Source organism: Pinus tabuliformis, chromosome J (assembly GCF_031772625.1).
Source record: "Pinus tabuliformis cultivar Carrire ecotype Pingquan chromosome J, CPIR1, whole genome shotgun sequence".
In the NCBI taxonomy this organism is placed as follows: domain Eukaryota; kingdom Viridiplantae; phylum Streptophyta; class Pinopsida; order Pinales; family Pinaceae; genus Pinus; species Pinus tabuliformis.
Window position 1 is genome coordinate 1,615,143,442 of NC_142295.1, and position 26,055 is coordinate 1,615,169,496.

Sequence of the window (26,055 nt, forward strand, 5' to 3'; positions counted from 1 at the left end):
AAAGGACGCGTGAATTTAAGCTATGATAGAGAAGTATAAGAACAATCCACAAATCGATTATTTCGTAAAAGAAGCACTTAGACTTAACGCCCAACTAATGCAACAAAAGGAACTTTTGTGCCAAGAAATCTCATAAGTAAATCCTTACTGCGTGATTAGTGATAAGCTAACAAGCCAAGTCATTGACATGAGGCTTGATTATGATGAAATCCATAAAAGTATTTCTAACTTTATCACCTGCCAAGAATCAGAAGATGGGAGAAAGGCTAATTTGCCAAAACTGGAGGAGTCACATAAAGAAATTCTATTTACAGACTAGGATTCTCAGCTCAAGCAAGCAAAAAGGGCAACAATGGTTGCGGCATCAGTAGAAAACAAAATCATTGAAGCCATTAACGAAAATCTACATGGCGCCAACCTGGTTGCTGAATCTATACTACGATTTCTTCCAAATGTCAATCAACTGGAACAACAATGGAGACAAGCAGCAAAGGAAAGGGATGCGGTGATCAGACAAACGAGCAAGCTGAACTGGGAAGCATACTGGCAATTATTAGTCAAGCCTTATAGCCAGTGGATGACCCTACGTTGCCTAACCACTTCCACACAGAAAATGGTGCTAGCACTGACACATACCGTATTTACTAGGGAATTGAAATCTGTGATCGACCAACTGACACAACTCAAACCAATGACGGATATCTGCAATCTTAAGGATCACATGTAAAGGAATTAGTCACATTATTTTATTTCTATTTTAGTTTCATTTTGCATTATTTGAGGAAGGTCATTTAAATCTCTGATCCGAACTTAAACAGGAACAAAACAAATTACATAGATAACCATAAACACATATATGCAATGGAAATAATACTTCATTTCATTAATGTAAAATACTGAAATATGCTTACAAACAGTAATGGAAATAAACCAGCTAGGGCGATGGTAGCTTATCTCTGAGCAGATATGTGGTGGCTACATGCCTCTGAACTGTCTTACAACGAGGCTCAAGGGCCTTTTTATTATTGAACAATAAGAGAAAACCCTAACTCGAGGAGATGTAACACCAAGAGTTTGTGGGTCCCGTTGGGGTGAGTTGGACAGCCAACTTCCCGGGGTCGCGAATTGGTCATATTATCTCCGTTTGACGCGCATGATAACCCATTGGAAAGATCTCTCCGAGGACTACGATGGAAAAGACGATTTTTTTGTTAGAACGGCTCTAGAAGCTTAGGACCCGAAAAACTGCTAAAAATAATAAACTATGCTATAATTAAGGAAAATGAAAAAATGAAAGAAGCACTGGTAGGGCTCCAAGTGGAATTAGCGGGTGGCCACTAATATCCACCTGGATCAATCTCCTCAACTATTTTTGTAATAATCTATTTTAAGACCTATAGTTTTAGTATTTAAACCCCTCTCATGCATTTAAAGAGGGGTCTAGAAATTTTATCAGAAACATTATTCAAAACATGCACTTCTGTATCTTTGAGGAGGTTCTGGTAGAATGAGTGGAATATCTGGCATGTTCTACTGAAATTTCACTTTTTCACTCTTAGATGATGTTGGATTGGTTAGAATTAGATCGATATTTCTGAAACACAGGAGCAGAGCTTATTACAAATGGTACTTTTATCTTATGATTTTGTTTTATTTATGTACCGGGGAATAACTTTTCTTCAATTGCTTTATGTATGAAAGTTTTAATTTCGACTAGCATTATTGCGCTTTTGTATGGTGTTGGCTTTAATTTCCTACTGAATACGTGAACGATTCTATATGCAATATATCTCACATAATCGTTTTGGCTAACTATTTATCCAAAACGATTATTGTTAAATAATTTCATTTCTTATTGTAGTTGAATGATCTTTATTACCAATTGCTATAGGACATTATTATAGATTGCATACCTTGTTTTATTCCCGGGTATAATTATAGTTAGATAGTGTATAAAACCAAGATATATGCATGTGATTAATAGTTTAGATTAGATTACAATTGGTAGTTAAATTATTCCCCTGTTACATCATATATCACCCCATCAACACTACGAAAATATATTTTTGGGAAAATGGTCCCATTATCCCCAGTCAGAGATTGATTCACTATATTTTCAAAGATACGAGCCGAGGAAGTTAGGGTTTTTGCAAGCTCCATAATTCCATCTCAAACGTGTGACGTAGGGAAAATTGTCATAAATTTCTTTCACAACATCCAATTTGAATTTTGTAAAAATTGACTAAAATCAAATGAAATTTAGTTTATTGGGTATCATTTTTAGGGCCGAACGTCAAAACAGTGATACATGGCACTCCGTACAAGTTTTCTCTACTGAACTAGTTTGTAATCAGGTCATCATGGGAGATTGGGCATAACTCTTTCTTAAAGAATCCAAGCTTGGTATGACTTCTGGGATTGGAAATAAGACCCATAGGGATACTACAGGATGGAGTTTAAAAACTTGGATATATGAAATTACAGAGATACAAAAACTTCAATATCAAGCTCCTACAAGTCCAGAAAAATGTGTGTATTTTTTTTAAATTGGCATAAGTTTTGTTTGAAAAATCAGTTTGAAGTGATTCAAGGGCATAGTAAAGCACAAATATCATTTTTTGATTGAAAAATGAATAGAAGCAAGAAAATGGAAACACGTAGTATGTAACCAGAAAGATCTACTATTACACATGAAGAAGAGGAAGAAATGCAACATGATATATCAAAATTATGAGACCAAGTGCAACAAATTTCGCTCTCACAAAGAGTAAACAAAAATTAAATGGAAGCTAATATAGATGGTTTGAAGAATTGTATGGAAGATAGTATGGATGGTATAGAAGCAAAAATGAAAGACGACACAAAATATTTTAAGAATGGCTTAAAAGAAAACATGGAAGGGTTGAAGGAAGGTTTGACAAAGTTGCTACAAGGAATGATTCCTAATGGAGAAAAGGTATTAGATGAAACTCGTGATGAGAATAAAAATAATATTAATCATGATTCCATAGAATCTAAATTTGTATTAAAGACCCACCATATTCCAAAGATCAATATGAGAAAATTTGATGGAAAGGATCTGGTAACATGGATACTATATATGGATCAAATTTTCAATCTCCATAATGTGCAACACACACAAAAGGTACACATTGAAGCTTTATATTTAGAACCCAATCAATTTGTATGGTATCTATGGCTTTGTTCTCGTAACCACTTGTAATTTGGTCAAGTTTTACGGAGTAAATGATAACACATTATGAGGATACAAAGAGAAACACCTTCTTTAGCCAATTGATAAATATCAAACAAAATGGTTCAATGGCGGAGCACATTGAGGACTTCCAAAAATTGAATATCAGGGCAAATTATATTCTATAGGAGCATTGGATGGATGTCTTAATAGGGAAAATAAAGGATAAAATCCAACATGAGGTTCACCTTTGGGAACTTGATTCATTGGAGAAGGCATCCAAGGTGGAAAGAAAAGTTGAAAGAAAAATTATGGCAACAAGGAAGTCTACCACTCACAACTATAAAGATGAAAGTGTTGTTGCTCCTAGCCTTTCGCAACCTACAAGGTTGACACCACAAAAATTGGAGGAAAAAAGAGAAAAATGGATTTGTTACAGTTGTGATAGAAAATACACTAAAGGTCATAAGTGTGCTGAGAAGAAATTTTTTTACATAGTTTGTGAAGATGAGGAAGAAAAGGAACAAGAAACATCAAAGGAAGAGGATATACACTAGGAAACAACCATAAAGAATGAAGAAATGAATCCAACCATATCTTGTAATGCATTGGCAAGAATTACCACTCCTCAAACTCTCAATATGGAAGGACATATCAAGAATAAAAAGGTAATAGTGTTGATTGATTCAACTAGTACCCATAATTTTATTCATTGTAAGATAACGAAGGAATTGAATTTCTTCCTATATCAAACACCAGAGTGTCAAGGTGATGGTTGCAAATGGTGTTGAAAATGCAACAAGATGATGGAGCTTAGTGGAAAGGAGTCGCCTTCACTAAGTGGGCTCGCAGGCTATTTTTGGCACAAAGTCTATTTTTAGACTATGTATATTTTTAGACATATGGATCATGGTCTATGAGTTGCAGGATGCTGTTTATGGATGATTGGTCATGTTGGGAAAAATATATGGACTTCTATTTTCTGGTTGACAGCAGGAGTGATCAAAGTCTATTTTTAGGCTGCCAGGCTAAAAATAGAAACAGTCAAATATTATTAGCCCTTAGTAATATATGGACTCTAAACATTATCTTATTCTCTTGGAGCACTTCAATTCGAGTTACGGATGTGGCACATGTAGCTGAAAAAAGGAATCACATGGTTTCGTATGTGTTAGTTGAGTTATTGCATGGATGACTTTAGTTAGAACTCATGCATGTGAGTTCTGTGGAGTTGGATGTGGAGTTGATGGAGTTGTGTTCAGTTTGACTTAGTTGAACTAGTTGTATTTAGTCTAACTAAAGAATACACTAGCGATGAGTTGTGTGAATTAAATATTAATTAATTCACTAATTATTAACTCATAAAGAAACTAAATAATACATCAGTTAACTCAGTGCATGGACAATTCAACAGAGACAGGTGTTAGAGGTAAGTGAAAGGGTGAGTTGTGACTATCAGTTGTGCATGAGATTTTCAGATGCATGGATTTGAGTAATGCCAATGAAGATTGCGCAGTGTGGGCCAATATCAAGGCAATTGTAGCTTGTGCTCACGTGATTCTCTTGCAGCATTGTGCAGTGGAGGCAGGCAAAGCAGCGGAGGAGATTTGAACCTGTGACTTGTTCTAATATGAGCTAGTTTTGTGTGTAACAGGTGGAGATAGTAATAAGTACTTGTGAGGAGTATTGTACTATGTATTGTTACATGTTCTCAATCATTAATATACAGACAGTGTGGGATTTTCAGCTGTAAGCTTTCCCCGGGTTACATACTGTGTTAATGTGTGCATGCGATTTATGTTTCATTGTTTTTGATGCTGCTAAATTGATGATCAACGTAGAGGAGATTATGTATTATGCATGTATTCCACAATAGTGTATAATCGGGATAATCTCTGTGAATAAGTGATTAGTTATTCAAAATTTCTACATGGTATCAGAGCTCTTTGATTTGTAGAAAATTTTCTACAGGATATCAAAGCGAGGATTGATCATCAAATCTATTATTCAGAAAGTGTTTACATTTTATTTCTTCAGGCAGAGTCTGTAATCGGGCAAGGTAGCTTCTGGATTCATCCTTCTTTTTGAAGGTGAGATATCCAGTGAATGCCCATACAGTCGATCTCTGTACAAGAAATACTTTGTTCTCACGAATTTTAGATCAGAAGCGGTTGAGTTTTGAGCTGGTGGAATGGTGCTCAAGGATAAACTCAGAAACATCTAAGTGTGAGAATGAAGACAGTATGCCCCAGTATCTCACGAAGTTCACCCAATGCCGAGATGAGCTGGGAAGTGTGGGGGTGACTGTCGATGATGAAGACTTGGTGAGCTTGGCTCTCCTTGGTCTTCCGAAGAGTTGGCATTCCTATCAGGACTCTGTCAATGGTCGGGAGAAATTGCCAGGATGGGAGAGACTTTGGTCAGATCTTATGCAGGAGGAGATCAGATGGAGCACCAGAGACAGTTCTTCATGCATGCATGATGAGGAGAACTGTGCCTTAGCGAGTAAGGTGAAGAAGGGGAAGGAGAAGGGTTCTCTTTCCGAATCTAGTTCTTCCAATGATGGGAAGAAGGTTGACAAGTCGAAGGTGAGATGCTTTCATTGTCATGAGTTGGGCCATTATGCTACTAATTGCCCAAAGAAGAAATCCAAGAAGGGATCTGGGGAAGGATCTGAAGGTGAGGCGCTTGCTTCACAATTTGAGTTGGATTTCACACTCTTCGCATGCATGGTTTCATCCATGGTGGGAAGTGGTTGGTTTCTTGACAGTGGAGCTTCTTTCCACATGACCGGTGACAAAATTTTGTTCAGTACTTTGAAGGAGAAAGATCTCCAGATACTCATAGCGATGGGTAATGATGAGAAGTATAGTGTCTTAGGTGTAGGCACAATTATTTTTCAGAGGGATCATGGAGCTCACCTTACCTTGACTGATGTTAAGTATGTACCAGGACAGAAGAGAAACTTGGTGTTGATCGCGATGCTGGAAGACAAAGGCTATGATGTAGTCTTCAGTAAGGGAAAGGTTTTCCTTAGACACATCATCACTAGACAGGTGAAGCAAGTTGGTTCATGGGTCAAGAACCTGTATGCTCTTGAGGTTCAAGATGCATGAAAAGCATTGAGCAGCGAGGCAACTGAAGGAGACTTGGTGGTTGAGAGGGAGGGTATATTACCTCTCAACATGTAGAGGCAGAAGAAGTCTCAGACAATTGTGGAGGAGCCACGATTGGTGCAGCAGCTTCAGGAGGTTGTGGAGCAGCCACAACAGGGGGAGCTGAGTGGAGATTGAGTAGAGAAATCTACTCATCCAGAGACCTCCAGTAGGGGGAAACTTCGAGCCAGGTGGGCTGACAGATCACATGCAGCCATACCTCCAGTAGGGGGTGGAGTGATGTGGATTGATCGTCCCAAGGAGGAGGGGCAAGATCCTTGAGGTACCCAACCTCTTGGATGAGACCTTGCTACAGGAGCCCCGATGTGGAGTAGTAGGAACTAACTGATTGGGTAGAGACAGATGTGGATGGAGTAGCAGAGAGAGCGACAGTGTAGGGAATCCCAGGACAGCGCATAGCTAGCAGGCTGCAGCAATGCGAGAGGCACAAGTGTTTTGCACAGTGCTAGGTGGCACAGAGAGGTGTGCAATGGTGCGAGATGCATGGAGATGTTGCAGTAGCACAGATGTCAGAGAGGGAGCACTTGTCAGCAGTAGGTAGAGCTTCAACATCAGAGTATGTTCCTAGCCCAACAGAGTGGTCAGTTGGGAGTGTTTTTGTTCCAAGTGTTGTTGGAGCAAGTGGACCGGGCAAATGTGTTGCATGCAGAACATTCCAAAGTTGCAGGATAGGGGTTGCTGATAATCCATATCTTGTTGAGAGGGAATGTTGAAAATGCAACAAGATGATGGAGCTTAGTGGAAAGGAGTCACCTTCACTAAGTGGGCCCGCAGGCTATTTTTGGCGCAAAGTCTATTTTTAGACATATGGATCATGGTCTATGAGTTGCAGGATGCTGTTTATGGATGATTGGTCATGTTGGGAAAAATAGATGGACTTCTATTTTCTGGTTCACAACAGGAGTGATCAAAGTCTATTTTTAGACTGTCAGGCTAAAAATAGAAATAGTCAAATATTATTAGCCCTTAGTAATATTTGGACTCTAAACATTATCTTATTCGCTTGGAGCACTTCAGTTCGAGCTACGAATGTGGCACATACAACTGAAAAAAGGAATCACGTGGTTTCTCATGTGTTAGTTGAGCTATTGCATGGAGGACTTCAGTTAGAACTCATGCATGTGAGTTCTGTGGAGTTGGATGTGGAGTTGATGGAGTTGTGTTCAGTTTGACTTAGTTGAACTAGTTGTATTTAGTCTAACTAAAGAATACACTAGTGATGAGTTGTGTGAATTAAATATTAATTAATTCACTAATTATTAACTCATAAAGAAACTAAAGAATACATCAGTTAACTCAGTGCATGGACAGTTCAACAGAGACAGGTGTTAGAGGTAAGTGAAAGGGTGAGTTGTGACTATCAGTTGTGCATGAGATTTTCACATGCATGGATTTGAGTAATGCCAATGAAGATTGTGCAGTGTGGGCCAATATCAAGGCAATTGTAGCTTGTGCTCACGTGATTCTCTTGTAGCATTGTGCAGTGGAGGCAGGCAAAGCAGCGGAGGAGATTTGAACCTATGATTTGTTTTGATCTGAGCTAGGTTTGTGTGTAACAGGTGGAGATAGTACTGAGTACTTGTGAGGAGTATTGTACTATGTATTGTTACATGTTCTCAATCACTAATATACAGATAGTGTGGGGTTTTCAGCTGTAAGATTTCCCCGGGTTACATACTGTGTTAATGTGTGCATGCGATTGATGTTTCATTGTTTTTGATGCTGCTAAATTGATGATCAATGTAGAAGAGATTATGTATTATGCATGTATTCCGCAATAGTGTATAATCGGGATAATCTCTATGAATAAGTGATTAATTATTCAAAATTTTTACAAATGGAGGAAATATAAATTTCAATAAAAAGCGCCATAATATCAAGCTATCAATGGGGGAATATGTATTGAATATTCCAATGTTTTCCATTCCAATGGGTGGTGCTAATGTTGAACTAGGAGTCCAATGGTTATAATCTTTGGGGACGGTAACTTTTAATTTTCAAGAAATTTTCTTGAATTTTTTTTGGTAAGGAAATGAAGTTGAATTAAGGGGTATCACATGAAAACCAAGAAATATAATCATCTCTAATCGCATGAAAAAGCTTACAAAGAAATAACAACGGGGAGTAATTTCACAATTATGCTCACTAGAGGCTCAAACATCAAAACCATCTATTTCTCCATATCTCCAAAAAGTCTTGGAAAATCATTCCAAGGTATTTGAGACTCCTAAAGGCCTCCCACCTATTCGTAATCATGATCCGGCTATCCATTTGATTCCAGGAAGTTTTCCTCCAAACATCAAGCCTTACATATATCCATATGCCCAAAAGAGTGAAATTGAATGTATGGTTGTAGAAATGCTAGAGGCTGGTATAATTTAAACTAGTCAAAGTTATTTCTCTACTCCAGTAGTATTGGTACACAAGAATGATGGCTCATGGTGCATGTGTCCAAATTATAGGGAGTTCAACAAGCTCACTATTAAAGATAAATTTCCCATTCTTGTCATTGATGAATTGTTGGATTAATTACATGGAGAAATTCACTTCACCAAGTTGGATCTTCATTCAGGATATCATCAAATTAGAATGAAGAATGAAGATATTTTGAAAACAACATTAAGAACTCATAAGGGTCATTATGAATTTTTGGTCATGCATTTTGGTCTTACTAGTGCACCTTCCACATTTCAAGGTATGATGAATTCCATTTTCACACCCTTAGAAAATTTTTGTTAGTATTTTTTTATGATATACTAATCTACAACAAGTCTTGGAAGGATCATGTTCAGCCTGTTGACAGGGTGTTCAAACTATTGGAGGAGAAACAATTATATGCATAAACCTCCAAATGTTTCTTTGGAGAACAAGAGGTGGAATATTTGGGTCATATTCTATCTCATCAGGGTGTTAAGGTAGACCCTAACAAAATTAAATCCATTTTAAAGGAATGGAAAACCCCCACAACGATAAAGCATCTTCGAGGATTTCTCGGGTTGATATGGTATTATCACAAGTTTTTTAATAATTATGGGAGACTAATGACACCTCTAACATCATTACTGAAGAAGGATGCATTTCTTGGACTCTAGAAGCAACTAAGGCCTTTGAACATCTTAAAGAGGAAATGTGCCAAGCACCAGTCTTAGCTACACCAGAGTTCACAAAAACATTTATTGTGGAATGTGATGCCTTAGGAAATAGAATTGGTGATGTTTTAATGCAATAAGGAAGACTCATTTCTTTTGAAAGTCGACCAATCAAAGGAAAGTATTTACACAAAGCTATTTATGAGAAGGAAATGTTGGCAATACTACATGCACTAAAGAAATGACGACCTTACCTAATGGGAAGACACTTCAGGGTAAAAGTAGATCATGATAGTCTTAAATACTTTTTGGAACAAAAATTATCTTCAGAAGAACAACAAAAATGGGTCACAATTATGTTGGATTATGAATTTGAAATCATATACAAAAAAGGGAGGAAACATGTTGTTGCAAATTCACTCTCAAGAAAGGATGAGGATGTGGAAGCATTGCTTTGTGCCATTTCTATTATCCAACTTGAGTGGATAACAAAAGCAAGGGATGGATGGAAGAATGATCAAGAGGTGTGGACACTCATTCAAAAGTTGTAGCAAGATCCCAATACATATGATACATTTAGATGGATAAATGATTCATTATGTTACAAAGATCGTTTATATCTTTGTAAAAATTCCCAACTCAAACAAAAGATTATTTTGGAATTGCACACCTACCCCATAGGAGGGAACTTAGGATTTTTAAGAAATTATAATAGGATCAAGAAGGAAATTTTTTGAGATGTCCTTAAATCTGATATTCAGAAGTTTGTGACAAAATTTTTGTTTTTCCAACAAAATAAAGTTTAGACAATTAGGACCCCAGGTATATTACAACCTTTAGCAATTCCAAGTCAGCATTGTGAGGAGGTATCAATGGATTTTATCACAAGTTTACCCAAGTTTGAAGGAAAGAGTGTGATCACGGTGGTAGTTGATAGACTTAGAAAGTATGCACTCTTTTGTGCATTATCTCATCCTTTTAAATCCAGTACAATTGCTAATGCATAGATGGAAACAATTGAAAATCTTAATGGAAACCCAAAGATTATTGTAAGTGACAAAAATCCCATTTTCACTGGAAATTTTTGGATGAAATTATTTTCTTGTCTTGGTACTCAAATAGCTCATAGCTCATATTATCATACTAAATCTGATGGGAAAACAAATATAGTGAACAAATGTTTGGAAGAATATATTCGTTGCTTTATATATGATAAACAAACACAATGTGTAATGTTGTTACCTCTAGCTGAGTGGTGGTATAACACTTCCTTCCATATTGCACAAAAAATTACCCCATTTATGGCACTTTATGGATATCATCCACCATCCATAAAATCATCTTTAAGATAAAATTTTAAGGTTCAAGCAGCGGAAGATCACATCAAGCATCAAAAGCAAGTTCTCCAACTCTTAAAGGATAACCTCACTCTAGCACAGAATTGAATGAAACAACAAGCATATCAACATCACAGTGAAAGAATTTTTGAGGAAGGCGACTAGGTATTTTTATGGCTACAACCATACAAACAAATGTCCCTCAAGAAAGCTAAGAAGGGTAATAACTTATCACCCAAGTACTACAGTCCTTACAAGGTGTTGCAAGAGACTGGTACTATGGCATACAAATTGGAGTTGCTTACATCTTCTCGAGTACACCCATTTTTCCATGTTTCATGCTTAAAGAAGGTTATTAATGTCAAGATTCCCATTAAAACAATGTTTCCAGAACTTGACGAAGAAGGAAAAATCATATGTGAGCCTGAAGTAGTCACAAAAACAAGAACCCAACAACTATGGAATCGATCAATTTCAGAGTATCTCATTAAGTGGAAGAACTTACCATTTGAAGATTCCACATGAGAGGATGATAATTTTATACAAAAGCATCCAAAAATAATCAATAATTGAGGATAACACCTTTTTGAAGGAAAGGGGCATGTTAGGTCCCTATAATACTAGTGTATCCCCCTCATTGTTATTTTTAGTGTATCCCCCTTATTATTATTGTTGTGCCCATGTAGGCCCATATTTTTAGTGTTGTGTCCCATAGAAGCCCACTATTGTTATTGTTGTGCCCTTACATGATTATTTTTATGTAGGCTCTAATTATATTGTGACCCCTTAGACTCCTATATATACAAAGGAGGTATAATAATTTGTATCATCCAAGAATTCTTCATTTGTCTAATGTAAAGGAGGTTTCCCCCTCGAAGAGACTATTTTTTAAGTCGTTGATCTATCTTTTCTTCTATTTTGTGAGGTGGTTGCATAACACACATACATTTCCTCATCCAACAAACATAAATGGGTATGATACTCTCTTGTAGTTAGCCATTTCCCAAGTGGCTTCCTCTAGCACAAAGTGTCTCCACTGCACTTTAAATTGCTCTATGTCTTGATTCCGAAGCATGAGACTCCTCGAGTCTATAATGCATAATGTCTCTGGCTAGAATTCTCCCTCTGGTTCAACATGTAGCACATACCAATCAATCACATCATTAGAATCTTGTACATATCTTTTAAGCAAAGAAACATGGAAAACATCATGAAATTTAATCGATGGAGGTAAAGCTAGCCTGTAGGCCACTGATCCAATCCTTTTAAGGATATCAAAAGTCCACAATACCATGGTGCCAACTTGGCACATGTCCCAAAATTGAAGGAGCCCTTTTTGGGTTTTATTCTCAAATAAACATGTTCCCCAACTTGGAACTCTTTATGCACCCTATCTTGATCTGCATAGCTTTTCTATGTATCCTATGTCACTTTCAGATTCTGCTTGATGATTTGAATTTGCGGCTCCATTTCCTTGAGCATATCAGGTCCAACAAGGAACCTAAGAATTGGTTAATTCCAGCTGATAGGAGTATTGAAAATCCTCCCATACAATGCCTCAAATGGACTCATCTTGATGGATTCTTGGTATCCATTATTTTATGCAAACTCTACAAGTGGTAAGTACCCCTCCCACTTCTTGGGTTGATGCATGCCATACATCCTCAACATATCCTTGAGGGTCCTATTTGTCCTTTCTGTTTTCCCATTTGTTTGTGGATTATATCTTGTACTAAATTCCAATTCGATCCCCAAACTCACAAATAATTCCTTCCAAATCTTGAAGTGAACTTAGCATCTCGATCTGAGATAATTTTCTTGGGGACACCCTGCACTCTCACTGTTTCCCTTATGAATATTTGTGCCTCCTCACTAGAAAAATTAGTGGATTTAACTGCTATAAAATGAGCCACTTTTCTAAACTTGTCAATTACCACCATGATTGCATCATGTTTCCTATAAGTTCCAGGAAACCTATAATGAAATCCATAGAAATTACCTCTCATTTCCATTCTAGAATGGAAATGGGTTGCAACATGTTATGAATAAAAAAATTCATAAAAGTATTAATTAAGTAAATAAAAAATAATAATTAATTAATTAATTAATTAATCAATTAATTAAATTACACCATTAATTATGAAGGGACAAGGTTAAACAATGTGACCATTCACTATCGTGGCTAGTCAATGCCTATATAGGCACACTTCCATGAAGATTTATAACCACCATTAAGTTCTTATTCAATAATACAATTACTTATTTACTTACACATACTACACACAATTATATCTTGCATACTGGCATTTCTATCTCCAACAATGGTATCAGAGCGTATATGCATTTTGTTCATAACATTGGTATCAAAGCGTATACGAATTTATTTGTAACATTGGTATCAAAGTGTATACAAACTTTATTCATAACATTGGTATTAGAGCCATGTTCTCTGATCCCGATCTTTGGTCATCAACTCTTCATCGACTTTGTTGTCGTTGTGATCAAGTGTTTGAGTACATATTTGGAGATTCTCCATTCTAGTGGTTTCATCATTTTTGCCTTTGGCCATTTAAATAATAAAAAAAAAGTAAAAAGGGAAAAAAATCAAAGTTTTGATATTAAAGAAAACCTATAAAAAAGAGTGTATATATATAAGAAAAAAGGGTCAAAGATATTTAAACAAATGGAATAAAAAAACAAAAAAAATTTAAAAAAAGGGCGAGGTCCGCAAGGAGAAACAAGAACAAGATGATGAGAAATGAGGAATTACAAGTTGACATTAACCATTATAAGGATGAAAGAAATAATGTGTGATATCATCTCATTAACATAGAAAAATCACAAATGGAATTTAGGGAAGAACGAAAGAAGTTGACATCAATGATGAAGCAAATACTCCATAAAAAATTCAAAATTGATGAAACCGCCAAAAGACTTGATGATCATAACGAAAAAATTAATCAATTAATAGAAAAAGTGGACATGATAACAATCCAAATTTTTCAAAGACCGGAATCCAATGCACAAAAAAAATTGAGCATGAACTTGCAGATCCACCTAATATATGCTTTTCAGGTAGCCAATATTACACAAAATTTCCAGAAAAAGACTATCAACGGATTAAAAAGGAGCTACCTAAGTACAATTGTAAGGACCATAGAGGTGCTATTGTTTGGGTTAATAAAATGGAAGCCATTTTTGAATCAAACCCACCATTAGGTGAATGTGAGAAAATCATGACAACATCCAACAATTTGGAAGCATAAGCATATGATTGGTTCCTATGGTGGTCTAGAAAATGTGACACCCGTTCTTTTCATTGGAATAATTTTGTGGATGCCTTGCTAAAAATATTCTACGACGAAGAAGAAGATGATGTCTATAACAAATTTTTTCATCTCAAGTAAAAGGGGTTTGTAAGCAAATATACCCACAAATGGGAAGTATTGGCTACATGACAAAGAGGATTTACTGATGAAAAACTACTTAAAATGTATAGATGTGGACTTAAATATTATATTCGTGCATAAATGAAATTTTACAAACCACAAACTATTGAAGAAGATATACATGCGACAAGGCTTATTGAAGAAAAACATATGTTCAACATGCCATCATTCAAGGAAGATGAAAACCAATAACAATACTTGAGTAAAAAAGAGACAAATAAATGTAGATATTGTGGTGACAAATGGATGTCAGGACAATGTTGCCTTAACAAGAAATAATATAATTATGAAGTTGAGAAAGATTCAGATACTTCAAGTAATGATTCAAAAAAATGGATAAAGAAGAAAAATAATTGTCGCAAGTGTGGAAAAAATTGGACACCAAGACATAAATGTGAAGACGTGTCCTTACATTACTATAATATAGCAGATGGAAGGAAAGTTGAAGTACAAGATCCTGATGAAGAAATCACTATAATGCACAATTTAGATTTAGATTATGAAGAAACATCTCAAGAAGTATCATTAGCTACAATCTCATGTGATTGTCAAAATCAAGAAGAAGAAAGCAATTTTTTAAATATCAAAAACAACAACTAAGTGAAAAATGTGTTCCACCACACCTTCAAAAGCAGAAAAACCAATATCCAAAAAGGAAGAACACTAAGCTTACAACACCACCAAAAAACATAATGAGGATATTTTTCCCTAAAACCTTGAAGCTTAAAGTGACCGCAAGAGGCAAAAATGTCAATATACTTATAGATTCTGGAAGTACTCGTAATTGTATAAACATTGATATTTCTTAACAACTTGATATTTGTGTATGCCCAATCAAGAACTTGAACATGACTGTCACTACTGGGAAAAATTTCAAAGAGAAAGGTGAATGCCATAAGGTACCAAACCAGATACAAGAACTAGAACTATAGACAAAATTCCTTTCCTTGCCAAGCAAAGAAATGGATATAGTGTTAGGTGTAGAATGGTTAATATAATTAGGAAGCTATACTACAAAACTTAAAGAAAAGTTCATGGAGTTTAGTTGGCAAGGAAAAAACTATAAATTATATGGTGTTGATGGTCCCAACTTCAAGGAAAATGAAAATACATATGAGAATTTCACCAACTCACAAGGCACAAATAAAGTCAAATAAATGGACACCATTCCATAACAACGTGTTCAACTAGAGAAGACACTTCTTATTATGCTGTGAGGAAAAAGCATCTCTAAATGGGGTGGCAATGTATGACTAAAAAAATTCATAAAAATATTAATTAAATAAATAATATTAAAAACAAAATAACAATCATAAATAAATAAATTAATTAATTAAATGACACCATTAATTATGAAGGGATAAGGTCAAACAATGTGACCATTCACCTTTGTGGCTAGTCAATGCCTATATAGGAAAACTACCATGAAGGTTTGTAACCACTATTCATTTCGTATTCAATAATACAATTACTTATTTACTTACAAGAGCTACACAATTATATCTTGTGTACTAGCGTTTCTATCTTTAACACAACAACCTTGCTGGGTGCCTGCATTCAACCTTCACTTGTTGGCATTCTATGCATTTAGCCACAAAATCAACCACTTATTTCTTTAATTTTGGCAAATAATAATACTTTTTAATGGAAGTGAGGGTCTTCTAATACCCTAGATGGCCTGAATAAGGCTTGACATGTAACTTTTTCATTATGAGTCCCTTTAATTCATCACTATTTGTCACATAAATTTTGTTTTTGAATCTATTTAGGCCGTCATCAGTGAGGTGATACTCCTCATCCTCACCATCTTGTCTCAAAATTTCTTTCATTTTCTGATGCTTTACATCATGCTATCCTGCATTTTTGACCCTTTCCACTAGGCCTATTTTGTAAGAACTTATGGATGTCAAGTGATTCACTTGAATTCTCTTGCTAAGTGCATCAACAACCTTGTTTTCCTTGCCTTTGGTGTACTTAGTCTCAAAGTTAAACTCACCAAGTATGGCCAACAATCTTTCCTATCTTGCGTTCAACTTGGGTTGCTCAAACAAATGCTTGAGCCAACTATGGTATGATATGAGTGTAAATTTTTTGCCAAGGAGGTAATGCCTCCACATGTTCAAAACATGAATAATAACAACTAACTCTAGATCATGAGTCACATAGTTTACCTCATGTTCATTCAATTTTATGGACTCAAAACATACTACCTACCCTTCTTGCATCAAGAATCCATCGAGCCCTTCCATGTAGGCATTTGTTCACACCACACAATATTTATTAAGATCCACAATCCTCAACCCTAGTGCATTTGTGAGAAATTTCTTCAATTGCTCAAAACTTGTTGCACACTGAGTTGTCCGCTCATTTTTTTTCCCTTTTCTATGCAAGGATGTGATATAATGGGCTATCTCAGAGATATTTATGATAAATATCCTGTAATAACCTACCAATCCCATGAATGATCTGATCTCATTCACATTCTTTAGGGTTTCCCAGTCCATTATAGCCTTGATATTTTTTGGATCAATGAATATCTCTTCCTTGGAAACAATATGCCCCAAATAATGTGTTTGTGACTTGAAAAAGTCACATTTGTTGAGTTTTTCATAGATCATGTTCTCCCTCACCAACTGTAGCATTGCGGCCAAATGCTTTTCATGCTCTTCCTCTGTTTTCGAGTATAATAATATATCATCAATGAACACAATAAAAAACTTGTCCAAATACGGATGTGACACACTATTCATTAGGCACATGAATGTGGCAGGGGCATTAGTAAGCCCAAAGGGTACCACTACAAATTCATAGTACCCATATCTTGTCGTAAAGAAATATTATGAATATCCTATTCCTTGATCCTTACTTGGTGATATCCCAACCTCAAGTAAATCTTGGAGAACATTTTTGTTTCTCTCATCTGATCGAAAAGTTCATCAATCCTTGGAAATGGGTATCTATTATTTATGGTTACCTTGTTTAATTTCTTGTAATCAATGTATAATTGAAGCCTTATTCTTTAAAAAGAGTATAGGTTCTCCCCATGGAGGCACAATCGACCTTATGTAGCCTTTGTCCAACATCTCTTTTAGCTGCAATTTTAGCTACAATAAGTCAAGCGTACTCATCCTGTATGGTGCCTTGGATGATGATGTTGCTCCACATACCAAATAAATAAAGAAATCTACCTCTCTATGAGGAGGTAATCTAGGAACCTCCTCTGGAAACACATCTACATACTGTTGCAAAACTAGGTACCTTTTTAGTAGTTATTTTTCCTCCTTATCAACATCACTTCCGACCTTCTCATCGCTTAAGACTTGCACTGCAAACAACATGAATCCATTTTTACTATTGTGTTTGGCTTGCATATCCATTATCAACCTTACTGAAGGATGATTTTTCTTGCCTTGCAAGACTCTTCTTTCCCCTTTCTCATCCAACCATTCAATTTCTCTTTTGTAGCAATCTACCTTGGTTCTGTGTAAGTATAACTAGTCCATGCCCAATAGTATACTGTATGCACCTAATGGAGATACAATCAAGTGTGTCATTGTGGTAATGTTGGTGATCTCAAACGTACATGATATTTCCAAGTGATAAATTCTTCTTTTGGTTCTGGTTGCCAATTGAACCAACCATGGTTCTTTATGCAATTCCTTGGCCAAATTACATCTTTCAACAAGCTATGGGCTAACATAACTATAGTTAGAACCTGGATAAATCAAAATAGAAATAATTTGATCATAGATATTACCTTCCATCTCAATGATGGATTCCTGGTGGTCTACCTAGCAATTGTCTATGACTACATAAATTATGGGAAAATCTCAAGCTACATCACCCACCATGTGTGCTTCTTGGGCACTGTAAATCTTACGTCCATAATTTCGATGATGTGGGCAATCTCTTCATCTGTTGTTGATGAGCCCCAGAAATGGGTAATTATATGGGCTCATTCTGCCTCTTATTTAGACTTAATCCACCATTCTCATTAGTTTAATGCATCTTTTTGAATATATTTATGTTAATAGAGTGAATTGGGTTAGTCACTTTGCCATGTAGCCTAATGTGTGTTGTATGCATATTTTTTGGCCAATTTTGGACAAAGTCAAGGAATTTATGAGCAAATGGCAGCCAAACTCGGGGAAGACAGGGAAGAGGACTTGTAGCGTGGGTGTCTCCTGCATTTATGACCCCTTTCCTCGAATCCTCCATCAGCAACTCGGAGCACAAGGGTCCACATTAATGATTCCAAGGGACAACTAAGCAAGTAAAGTAGGTCTGCTGTTTATCTCTAGTTCTAGGAAGCCGAGTTCCTTGATTTTAGGAGGACTGTTGGAGGAATCCACTTGTATAAATAAGGAGGCTTAGTGCCTCAGTAGGTGTTGACGCCTCGAAAATCGGGTCTACAACAAGGGGGATACCCACCCGGTCCGGACCTTGGTTAGCAACTCCTTTTCCGTTTGGTATAGTGGGTCCGACTGGGGATATGGGATCAGTTTCCCAATTTATGTGTGTGTGTGTGTGTGAAGAATTGATATTTCCATTCTAAAAGTTCCTAAGTGACATGCTATAATTCTAACTCTAGTCTAATAACATGTAAATGGTATTCTAATAAGCAGAAATATCTAAGTCTACACTAACCCTCGGTGTAATCCTTCTTTTATGCGATCTAAAATGATTTCAGATAACAATTTGTAATAAAGATCATTCAACTGTTATGAGAAAATAATTCAATACAGATAAACTACTTCGTATAAAAAGTTAGACGAAACAGTTGTGAAAGGCATATCGCATAATAAGCTATTCATACATTAAGAATAAATAAATAGCTATCACCGTACAAAAGTGCCAAATGATAACTTAAGCATTCACACATCAATATATAAACAACTGAACTTGAATATCACTTTTAACACAAGGCAGAAATAGTTAAGAGATAGAAGCACCATTTATAACTAGTCCTACTCATGAGCTTCAAGCGATAATGATTTATCTCTTCGTAACTCAACATCCACTAAGAGTACAGAAATGCAACATCAGTAGTAGATATTAAATACAGATATTGATAAATCCTGTTCCATTCATTCATCAAAACCTCCACAGAGGGTACAAAAGTGCATGTTTTGTGGATGAGTTTTTGACAAATTTCAGGACCTTTCTCTAAATGCATGAGAAGGGTTTAAATACTACTAGCTAAATCTAAAAATAAATTATTACAAAAATGTAGGATGTGGTTTAAATGACCATCCTCACTTTGGGAAAAAATAAAAAAAAAATTAAAATTAAAATTGAATCTAAAATTAAAATTACTAACTACTTCTGCATCTGCTCCTTGAAGTTGCACACGTTCAGCATCTGTTTGAGAAGAGTCGGTTGACTGATTTCCGATTTTAGCTGTGCTGCGAAAACAGAATCGGCAAGAGCTAGCACCATCTTCTCGGTAGAATTGATGATACACTTGAGGGTCATCCACTGGCTGTGTGGCTTTACCAAGTACATCCAGTAACAATCCCAATTCAACTTGGTTAACCTTTGGATTTAAGTTTTACTTCTTTTACCTTTAGTGTTCTTTTTTACAAATTTCTGGGCTTACAGGTGACTGAGCACTCAGAAGCTTTCCTTTTCAAGAAATTTTGCCCAGCGATGCGCGATTAGGCGCTAATCGGGCATCGGGAACTGCCTCCGTTTCTTGATCTGGGCTTCCCTAGTGCATTTTTCGCCTTTTGTGCTTTTTCTTTTAGCGGATATAAAGCTCAAAATTTGTAAAAATAATGATTCCATAAGCTCTTGACCCTGAGTCTTAAACTGTCTATCTCTGATATCTATGCTATCTAGTATCCATTTAACCATGTCTGTGTATGGAAGAATTCTGGGCCTTGCCGCTATCCTGTGTAAGAATGAACAAGCAAGTTCTGTGATGGATGCCTCAGAAGAACTATGTGAGCCTGCAGTAGCCTCGACCTCCATTACTCTGGGATTTTCTTCCTCAAGTAGATTGTACATGCCTTCCCAGGTAGCAATACCAGCGTCTCTGTTACAGGTAGTGTCTGTATACAAGGGCGCCATTTCCTTCTCTTCAGAACTCTAGGTTTTTCCTTTCTTTCCCATAGTATTCTGCGTACTACTTTGTATCGTTCTCTGCTCTTCATTCCTGCAATTTACAAGTGAAGTGAGAAAAATGATAAGGAAGGTGACGGGAAAGTCTTAAATGCTGAAGACGTATAAAATATACCACCTTACGTGAAATGACTTCTTGATAAGCGCAAAACCCTATTTCATTAATGATCAGCAACTAACTCATTTAATTAGCATTAAAGCACATAACCAGGCCTTGTTTTATGGAAAATACTTTTTTGAACAATGAGCCCGAAATATCTGCGATTTTGTGATTTTGCGATTTGCTTCACAATATCGTAGATCGCAACATCACAGAATCATCATATTGTTTGCTTGCTATATCGCAAATCCATCATATCGCATTATCGCATTATCGCATTACGCTTTGCTGCGTTGCCACTTAATCACAATATTGCATGAGCGTGGCATATGACAATTTTTGTTAATTTGTTTTCTGCGAAATGCGATTTGCGATATGCACCATCGCATATCGGTAGTTTAAAGTTTTTTAACGTAAGCGTTCTTTGATGCATGCAATGCAATATATGTTTGTAGTCCCATATCACAATCTCGCAGTTTTAGGATTCGGCTTGCAAGGAGGTACCCTATTATCCTTTTGCGAGGCGATATTTCCTAAGGAATAATTCTACTTTATGATAAAACTTAAGCTTTTTAGATTTTTCAAGGGTATTTTCTTAAGTTTTTGATGGTAAGTTTTATTAAAAAGGAAATATAAACACTAATTGATTTTTTTAAATTTTGACTAAGGGTCCCCACTTATTTAGTATTAGTAATAACACTAAATAAGAAGGGGGGTTGTTGCTGGCCACAACAATTGGCGATTCACTTGGAAGAACCAGTTATCTCTGCTTTTCTTTTGAATTTTCTAAACTTCCAAAACAGAAAATTTTCCAGAAAATTAAACTTTATTATAGAAAGATGAAGTACATTATACTTTTACCTATCAATGATATTTTGTTTCTTCTATTTCCAATTTTGATTATTTACTCCCTCAAGATAGTCCTTGTATCTATATCAGTCATTACTCGGTTTATACAAATAAAAAAAAAACCTTCTTTTTAAATTAGTTTTGGATATGCTCATTTGTCGTAGGTAGAGCCTCTACTGCCAGCAAGTGTTTATAGCCTCGACAGGGTTACCTGTTACCCAGCAATGATCCTGTATCCTACTTAGAGAAATTTACAATTTTCAAAGGGAAATCCATTTATTGCTTTCATTTTCTTTTTTACACTTAAAGAACAATGTCTTGGTTTGGTAGCCAATTTATGACACAGTCATTCACTGATTTATAACTTTGCTGAATAAGATGGCTCGTGATGAGATCCCTTGTCTTTTGATTGCAACAATCTTAAGTCATTGCCCTGTTGTGGTATGCAGTATTAGCAAAGTCAGCAAGCTATAATATCTATGATTATGATAAGTCAGCTCGTGATGAGACCTCTTACTCTTTAAGTTAAAGTGTATCATTGGATCATTCCCTGAACATTGAAGTTTCCTAAGTGGGGAGGAAATCATTGTTTCCTTAAGATGGCTCTGGACGACAATAATAGAGTTTTTTGGAAAGATATTTTCTACAGAGAATCTTCATTTTATTATTGATACCTTTCATTGGACTGATGCAAAACAATTTCCCACTAAAAGTCATTTTTTATCAAAATTTATAAAGTCGAAACTAGTATCATTTCTAGGCCTAGAGCTTTTAACTATATCTTTCAATAGTAATGATCAATTTTCTAAAAAGAATTCTATTTATACAAGTGAAAAAACAAAGTCTAAAAGAGAACTTGTGTCTTTTTCATGAATCTCAAATGTAACCATTTACAACCAGTTTTATTATGAAACTAAAACAACTATTCTACAAAATAGAAGAATGATCTCTTATGGAAAATATTTTTTGAGGATCTGTCCGTTAACAGGTAAAGAATCTCTTTTTCCTATTAAATCCTGTAACATAAAAGTAGATGGACCTATGACTTCTATGATTTGGAAAGGGCCAAGCCACATTCGTTGAAATTTTGTATGTTTCCCTTTTTCCTCATGAGCCTTGTCCCATTTTAAAACTAGATCTCCCATCTGAAAATATTTTCTAGATATCATGTTAGAATCAAAAGAGGCTTTTACTAATGCTTGATGATGAGTGTGAGTTATTTTAGCCCGTTCTCGTTGTTCTTCCAACTTAATTATTTCCAGCTTCCTTAGTTGTAAGGAAGAAGTTGGTGCTTCATCGATATATTGAACTAGTGCTAAAGAGGGAATTGCCAAATGAGTTGGAAGGACCACTTCTTTCCCATAAAATAAATTGAAGGGGGAAGTGCCGATGGAGGCTTTCTGAGTTATCCGGTTTGCCCATAAAACATATATTAACGATTTGTGCCAATTTTTATGATTTTGGTCAATGGTTCGCTTAATAATCCTGATTAAGTTCTTATCTGTAGATTCAACTAATCCGTTTCCCTGTGGATAATAATTGGCAGAGTATTTAAGCTTGAAACTCCTTTTGAGTGCAAATTCAGTAATCGCATTACCAGAAAAATATGATGTGTTATCAAACATTAAAGCATAAGGAAACCCAAACCTGGTGATGATGAATTGATCTATGAACTCGATGATATTTTCAGCATTAGCCGTCTTGAGTGGAACTGCTTCTACCCATTTAGTAAAGTAATATGTTGCTGTAAGGATATATCTATGCTGTTTAGAAGAGTGAGGAACGATCTCACCTATTATGTCCAATCCCCACTGATCGAAAGGCTGCTCAATGTTAACTGGTTTCAGTGGCAAGGATGGTTTCTTTTGTCTCCCAGCAGCGGTTTGACAGACTTGACATTTCCTCACGTAGTTGTGTGAGTCTTTGAATAATTTGGGCCAGTAATATCTTGCACGTAAGATTTTATGAGCAGTAGCGTCTCCAGCGTAGTGTCCGCCTGCTGGCCCATCATAGATTTCCTGCAAGACTTTATCAGCTTCAGATTTCTCAAGACATCTAAGGAGAACAGAATCATAATTTATTCTAAAAAGAACATCATTCACGAGCTGATATTGTTTGGCTTTCAACCTTAGAGCTATTTTCTTAGTATGATCGAGGTTTGAAGGAGCGTATCCATTCTTTAGATAATAAATGATATCAGCATATAATGACTCAACATCGTTTAGGCTTACTTCGTACATTTGTATCTCTGCAGATGGAATTTTGGACATCAGTGATGCTCCGGCCAGCATTTTGCAAAAGCCTTGACCTTTTACAATACTTGCTAGTTTGATTTCTACGTCATATTGTTGTAAGGCAGTAACCCAATTGGCTCTTTTCTCTCCCACATCCTTCTGTACTAGAAGATTTCATACCGCTGGAAATGGTACTATGATTTTTTTATGCGTTTTGAGTAGAAAAGGTCTGAAATACTTAATTGCTTTGAAAACAACATAAGCTTGTTTCTCCACATCTAAATAATTCAACTCGGCCCCTTGTAAATTGGAATTGAAAAAAGCAATTGGGGCTTCTGCCTTTTCTTGATTTACTTGAGTGAGTATCGCAGCATATGACCTATCAGAGGCAAATGTATATAAAATAAAAGGATCAAAAAAATTTGGAGTTGCTAAAGATGGAGCATTAATGATTGCTTGTTTGATCAGATTGAATGCCTCATGTTCATCTTGGCCCCATTTAAAGTTTGAGTTCTTTTTAATCATTGCTTGTAAAGGAGACAAGATTCGTGAAAAATCTGGAACAAATCTCTTTACAAAATTAATCTGGCCAAGAAAAGATTGCATGGCTTTCTTGTTGTGAGGTAGAGGGACTGCGGAAATCTCCTTGATTATGTCAGGATCAATGTGAATTCCAGATTTTGACACTATGAATCCGAGAAGTTTTCCTTCACTTAATGTGAAAAAGGATTTTTTTCGGGTTAAGTGAAATTCCATACCTTTCACAATGTTGGAAGATTTGTTTTAAATCTCTAAGATGATTGTTTTGTTTCTTGGAATATACGGTTATATCATCCAAATAGATTACCACTGATTTATTAACTAACCCCTTGAATGTGATGTCCATAGCTCTCTGAAATGTGGCACTAGCATTAATTAGACCAAATGGCATATTTTGATATGCGTATGTGCCCCATTTAGTTCTGAATGTGGTTTTTAATTGATCATCAGGATGTACCAATACTTGATTGTATCATGAGAATCCATCCAAGAAGGACATCAATTCTGAGCCTGCGACTGCCTGCAGTATTTGTTCCATGGGAGGCAAAGGAAAATTGTCCTTTTGGCAGGTTTTGTTAAGATTTCGAAAGTCAATGCAGTTTCTAATGTCTCTGTTTTTCTTTCTAACGGGGACCATATTGGAAACCCATTTGGAATGTTGAACGAGAAAAATTATTTTGGCTTTCAGTAACTTATTGAGTTCAAATTTGATATGGTTTTCTAGATTGGGATGGATCTTTCTCAACCTTTTTTGGATAGGTTTTTCATTGTCTATCATTGGAATAATATGTTGGATGATGGATGTGTCGTACGTTTTGAGTTCATCGTAATTCCAAGCAAAGAAACTTTTGTATTGTCTCAAGAGACGAATATACGCTAATTTTTCTTCAGGAGATAGACCAAGGCCTAGATTGATATTCTGTGGTTTGGTATCAGTTCCTAGATTTACTAATTCATAATTCAAAGTTGAACTTTGGAGTTTTGAATTGGTAGATCTTTTAAACCGATCTTTCAAATCATAAAGATCTTCTAACTTGACTACTGACTTAGGTATGGCATTGTTAATGCTATCCTGTTGCAATTGTTGGTCATGTTGGTCTTCATCAATTATTTGATTGGTATAGGATCCCTCAGATGTGAGGAAACTCACGATATCATGATCGTCGTTGAAAATCCTCCAATTGGTAATGTTATCAGGAATAGATGGTCTGAAAATTAATTCAATTGAAAATCGATCAAGGCTAAAATCTTTTGAAGGAATGAGCTTGGAAGCTACGTTGGCTAAGAGGTCCGCATTAGCATTCTGGAGTCTGGGAATTGACGAAATATTAAATGCTATAAAGTGTTCAGTTAGATCTTGAACTAAAGATTGGTAATGTTTTAAATGACCTAATAAACAATGTATAGTATTACGTACCTGTCTAATTACAATTTCAGAATCTTCAAAAACTTGAAGGTATTTGACATCTAATCCGATTGCTTTATACAACCCTTGGACTAAAGCATCGTATTCTACAGTATTGTTGATGCAATCAAATTCGAGTCTGCAAGTTAGCATAGTCTTATCTCCCTCTGGACTTATTAACACGCATCCTTCTCCTGCTCCTTCGTTAGACAACTGTCAAAAAATAATTTCCAAAATAAAGATTTATTTACAGGATTATCTAAAAAATTAATACATTTAGAACTATCTGTTTGAGAGAAATTTTCTATTTGAGATAAAACAGAATGTTCTAAGTAAGGTGAGGTATGAGCATTAAAATTTCCTAGGAAAGAATCTACTGAATAGTTGCCAATGATGTTAGAACTATATGCTACTGGTTCATTTTCTCCCTCCAGTTCTGTTACTATGTATTTCTGATGTCTTTCCCGCTCAACTTTTATCTGATTTGGTTTACCATTGAAAGGGAGCCACATGTGCGACCAGTCAGTTGCAAAGTATCCGTGAAGTTTTTCTGACCAATC

The 26,055-nt window shown here is 35.9% G+C and overlaps 1 protein-coding gene across 1 annotated transcript in view; it reads left to right on the plus strand.

Moving 5' to 3' along the window:
• The first annotated feature begins 352 nt into the window (after nt 1-352).
• Nucleotides 353-26,055, plus strand: part of LOC149233671 (uncharacterized) — a 271,897-nt gene continuing 246,194 nt past the window's right edge. Inside the window, exon 1 of the mRNA XM_089382256.1 lies at nt 353-505. Within this exon, the coding sequence (XP_089238382.1) occupies nt 353-505 (153 nt within the window). The remainder of the gene's footprint in view (nt 506-26,055) is intronic.